The sequence below is a fragment of the Cucurbita pepo genome, chromosome LG14, assembly GCF_002806865.2.
Source record: "Cucurbita pepo subsp. pepo cultivar mu-cu-16 chromosome LG14, ASM280686v2, whole genome shotgun sequence".
NCBI lineage: Eukaryota > Viridiplantae > Streptophyta > Magnoliopsida > Cucurbitales > Cucurbitaceae > Cucurbita > Cucurbita pepo.
In genome coordinates, this window is record NC_036651.1 from 5,120,705 (window position 1) to 5,126,504 (window position 5,800).

General features: G+C 34.9%; 1 protein-coding gene across 1 annotated transcript; it reads right to left on the reverse strand.

The window, feature by feature from the left end:
• Nucleotides 1–230: 230 nt before the first annotated feature.
• Nucleotides 231–3,224, reverse strand: LOC111809894 (lactoylglutathione lyase-like). The gene is made up of 9 exons (XM_023696365.1): nt 3,151–3,224; nt 2,954–3,075; nt 2,143–2,267; nt 1,991–2,055; nt 1,698–1,904; nt 1,013–1,060; nt 817–927; nt 496–648; nt 231–413 (listed from the first exon to the last, which is right to left on the reverse strand). Exons 1-9 carry the CDS (start codon nt 3,211–3,213, stop codon nt 372–374), a joined length of 936 nt encoding a protein of 311 aa, XP_023552133.1. The 5' UTR covers nt 3,214–3,224; the 3' UTR covers nt 231–371.
• Between the last annotated feature and the right edge of the window lie 2,576 nt (nt 3,225–5,800).

A 5,800-nucleotide genomic window follows, 5' to 3' on the forward strand; every position in this document is an offset into this window, starting at 1 on the left:
AACATCTACTTTGACTAGCTCGATCAATTTTTAAGCTTAATCTTAGTTATGTTAACTTTTTAAGACGTTGCTAACAAATAATTATTATGAACTAAAATTAGGATTTGATATTAATAAAATAGAAATTAACATTGTAAAATGAGCCCAACTCAATACCTATCTTCACAGTATGTAAATTGCATTACAAAAGAGAAATAAAAATTTCCCTTCATAAACCAAAAAAGAAAATGATAAAAGAATAATATAAACTTTATTGCATATTATATTAATTTCAAATTATTATTGTGAAAATATTACAGTAAAGGCAGAAGAAACTGTTAATATTATAATGATCTCATGGATTTGAGCATTCTCTTTTCTACCCCTTCTTTCTAAAGCGTTCCTCTTCGGTAATCTTTGTTGTCCACCATGATCTGATACAAACAAAGGTCAATAAAGGAAATAAAAAAAAAGTTTAAAAAGAAATCAAAAGAATTAGGAAATGAATATAATTACCATGGTCCACCCATCTGGGTCAGTAAATCCAGTCATTTTGACGTTAATGGTAGGCACCAAAACTGGCTCCATGATTAGGTTCCCACCGAGCTCTTTGATTACCACTTTAGCAGCTTCAGCCGTCTTGTTTACGTTGTCAGTACTAATATAAACCTGAAAATACACCAATATGGATGGGGCTAATTTAGGGAATGATCGTCAGATTTATAAGTATGGAATACATCTCCATTGGTGTGAGCGAAGTCATGAGAGTTTATTCGAAGTGGACAACATTATACTATTGAAGACTGAGTCTGATTCCTAACAAGAAAAAGGGTTCACCATTGAATAGCCATCTCGTCCATCATCACGAGAGATGTTATTTCTTTTTTCCAATTCCAGCAATGTGGTTTTACTTTGATTTGTTCCATAGCCCAATGTAGCCAATATAAACTGTAAAAAATAACAATTAACAATTACAAAACTCATTTTATAAGGGATACTTTAAGAAAAATAATTAATAATAAACTTATTTTACCTCTCCTTTTGAATTGTTTTGCCTCTTAAAGAGTTTCATTCCCAATGCCTGCATAAATTAATTTTTCATTAGATAGAAACACTAAGAAATCCATTTATTTTTTATTATATTTTTCTAAGTTCAGTTTGTCGTTACATAGACTTCAGGAGAGACTCTATGGTGTACTCTGTTCCACGAGAGGATTGTTGAATATGGTTGAGAAAGAGTCTCACATTGGCTAATTTAGGAAATGATCATGCGTTTACAAATAAGAAATACATGTCCATTAGTACGAGGCCTTTTGGATAAGCCCAACTCAAAGTCATGAAAACTTATACTCAAAGGGAACAATATCATACTATTATGGAGAATCGTGATTCCTAACATAGTATCAGAGTCATGCCTTTAACTTGGCCATGTCAATAGACTCCTCAACTTTCGAACAAAGAAGTTGTGAGCCAAACAAACGATGTTATTTTGTTCGAGGGCACCATAGGCCTCAGGGGAGGCTTTATATTGTACTTTGTTCGAGGGGAAGAGGATTGTCAGAGGAGGCTTTATATTGTACTTTGTTCAAGGGAAGAGGATTGTTGGGAGTGAATCCCAAATTAAAGTCACGATAGCTTATGCTCAAAGTGGACAATATCATATTACTGTGAAGTTCCGTGATTCCTAACAAATTTATATTATAGAATGTAGTGTGTACCTTTGAATAGAAGTTGGCCGAAAGATCCAAATTTTGTACACGAAGCATTATTGGGGAGAGAGGGTCAAGGGGTAACGGGGTTTGGATGAACTTGAACTTATACCCATCGTGATCTTGCACGAATGCGAATATAGTTTGGTTAACTTTTTCGGGTTCATGAATTACCACTGCGCCATTTGCTCGAGCTTGCTCCACAGATTTGTAGACCTACAACTCATGGATAATAGGCCATTAATGAACTGATCTAGACACTCAAATTATGAAAAGTTGGTACACTAAATAATAATACCCACATTTTGAGTAGCAATTCCAAAGTGCCCAAACTCTGTACCTATAAATACATTGCTCAATCCATCCCCTGCAACAAATGGAATCATGAAACTGTCATAATTTTTGTGTATCAAAATGGATTGAGAACAATAAAAACCAAATCTTTTTTACTCACTTTGTCTGAGTTCCAACAAAAAGTGGGTGTTTTGAGGTCCAAATCCAACAAGGGCATCTTTATAGCCACGATCTGGAAAGTTCCTTCTCTTCAAAAGCTTCATTCCAAACCCTCCCGTGTAAACTCTACAGATTTACAAAATAGAGAAGAATGTTAGGAATCACGACTCTCTATAGTTCTTATGGGCTTACTTTGGGTTTACCCAAAAGGCCTTTAGAAATTATGACTCTTCACAATGATATGACATTGTCCACTTTGAACCTAAGCTCTCGTGGGTTTGCTTTGGGTTTCCCCAAAATGCCTCATGTCAATGGAGATGTATTCCTTACTTATGCATGATCAGTCCCTAAATTAGCTAATGTGGACTCCCTCCCAACAATCCTCTACAATCTTCCCCTTGAACAAAGTACACTACAGATTCTTCCTTGAGGCCTATGGAGCCCTCGAACAACCTCTCCTTAATCGAGGCTCGACTCTTTCTCTAGAGTCCTCGAACAAAGTACACTCTTTATTAGACACTTCATTTTTTACTACAACTTCGAGACTCACAACTCTTTGTAAGACATTTGAGGATGCTATTAACATAGTTAAGTTAAGGGCATGATTCTATTTCAATGTTAGAAATCACGACCCTCCACAATGGTATGATATTGTCCACTTTGAACATAAGCTCTCATGGCTTTGCTTTTGATAATACCATTAAAGATGAATTCTTTACTTATAAACTCATGATCATTCATTAAACTAGCAATCGTAGGACTCCCTCCCAACTATTCTCAACAAAGGAAACTGAAATGAAAATGATGCATACTTGATAGAATGGTCGAGATTGGAGACATGAATAACAGCTCGAAGAAAACGACGATGGTCCTTCTTCACCCAATCTAACACATTTTCATTTAGGTTACGAGCTCCCAAACTGGTTTCGATGATCTGAAATTTAAATATATCCACAAATTAAAAAAGTTTGTAAGAAATGAGACGAATTCTAAACGATAAACAACATACCAAAGAGAAGAAGAGAAGCGAGAAGAGGATTGAGGATAGTCCCAAGTTGTTAGCCATTTTCATAGTTGAAAGCTTGCAATGAAAGGGTTGGGAGTGGAGATGAATCTATTTATAATGCGATAGTATAAGATAAGGTGGGCCTTTTACGCGTTTTGACCTGAACAATTGTGGAATGGTCAACGTTCAAGATTTTGGCCTTTTGACCTGAAGAATCTCACATTTGACTTGGTGCTTATCCTTTTATTATTATTATTATTATTATTTTATTTGTGTTTTATTCTTTATATTAAAATGAAATTGTGGACGATTTTGTTATTGCTTGCTTTTAGACATTAAAAACCGCCGGTGTTTGTAATATATGGTCAAAATTATAACGCGCGTGTATTATTAGAATTGCAATAAATTTATATATATATTAAATCAGATGATGGCTATTTAATATCACGTTTCATTATCCGTTTGTATAAATATGACCTACAATTATATCTATAAGTAATATAATATTTTAGAAAATTAAGTTATTCTTAAATTTTTAGAAAAAAAAAACTATTCAACTAATCCCTAACCCACAATTCAAAATTGGAATACATGTTATTCAATCATTCAAAAACTTACTAAATGCGAAAATTCTTAAATATTTTAGTTAATGCTTCTCACTAAATGCGAAAATTCTTAAATATTTTAGTTAATGCAAAACATTAACTACATCGTGATCACACACTTTATTGATTCATAATCGAATTTGTATAAAATAATTCTCAACTTTTGTTGCTAACCATAAGAGAGAGACTATTGGCAAGGTTATTGAGAATTTTTTATTCGAACACGGATTGATAAGGTTTTCTCTATCATAGTTGATAATGGAAGTTCCAATGGTAGAGATATTTCGTATATTATGAGAAGGCTTATAAGTTGGAATTCACTTCGAAATATTACGCAATGAGGTATTATGCTCACGTAATTAACTTGATTGTGAATGAAGGGCTTAAAAAAAATGCATGACTCCATTTCTAGTGTTCGCAATGAGGTGAGGTATGTTAGATATCTCCTAAGAGATTGACAAAATTTAAAGATTGTGTTGAGTAAGAAAAAATTGAAGGTAAAGCTCGTATATGTGGCAAGTCGATGGAATTCCATTTATTTGATGCTTGATTATATCTTGAAATTTGAAAAAAGCCTTCTAAGTATTAAAGGAAAAATAATTAGATTATGTTGAGTACGGTTAAGGATATTTAGTACTGAATTATAGTTTACCATATATATCATATTTGATACTTTATTATAGCTAAATATCTAGATATTTGCTTTCTTAGCATATGTATCTTTCTATTTATTGCTCTTTCTATTTATTGCTCTTTCTATTTATTACTCTTTTTATATCCTTATAATTTATTTGATTATAAATAGAGAACTTTCACACCATTTAGGTGCGGGGGTTTCAGCAAATATCCTCGTGGTATTAGAGCCTTTTGGGTTTAGCAACCCTGATCCTTTATTTTTAATGGCTTCTGGATCGTTTAATCATCTTCTTCTCCACCACCACTATTGGCTTTGACGTCGCAGGGGCAGTCTGCATGGCTGCCCCAAGTGGAGTCGATTAATTACTCTTCGACTCCACCTTTTTGACCTCCAAATCACCATTCGTCATGCTCTGTACATACAACCTCACCTTTTCCAACACAATCGATTTTCCCTTTAGCCAACATAGCCTCTTTCATTTTCTTCCTAATCTTCCCTTCATCCTTCACAGAATTTCCCTTAGCCAACATAGCCTCTAACATTTTCTTCCCAATCAACCCTTCATCCTTCACAGAAACCCTAATTTCAGGATGCTCATCAGCGTTCTCTTCGAAAATATATTGAATCTCGATAAGCCCATCGACCTTATGCAGAGATTTACCTTTGGAATCTGGGTGCCGCACTGGCCTCTTCGCCAACCAAGTCGTCGCCGCCCTTCTCGCCAAAATTGGCTCCTTCGCCCATTGTGGCAACTCTTCCAGCTTCAACATTGTTTTTGTCCCTTGCTCTAGGTTTCCTCTTCTACTTCTTGGATTAGACATATTCTCGCTAGAGCCAAGGCAACATCGTCGCTGAGCAACCATCCCTCTTCATGGGTTAGGCAAATTCTAGCCGAAGCCAAGGCAGCATCGCCGCTGAGTGTCGATCCCTCTGTAGTTTTCGATGGCCAAGAAAGTGTTTCTCTACGCCTCCTTCGTACCAGGTTGTCGACATTTTCACGAAAAGTGTTTCTCGATCTCTCTTTGAATTTTTCAGATCCAAGCTTCACGTTCGTTCAAATTCGACGCTCAGCTTGCGAGGGGATGTTAAGGATATTTTGTACTAAATTATAGTTTACCATATATATCATATTTGATATTTTATTACAAGGCTAGATATTTGCCTTCTTACCATAGGTATCTTTCTATTTATTGTTATTTCCATTTATTACTCTTTCCATATCCTTCTAATTTATTTGATTATAAATAGATAATTTTCACACCATTTAGATGTGGTGGATTAAACAAAAATTCTCAGTATGGATGCGTACACCATGATATAGTACTCGATCCTTTCCCTCTAGCGTACAACATGATATAATACTTGATCCTTTCCCTCTATTGGTTTCTGACAACGTAAGCATATGCTATCC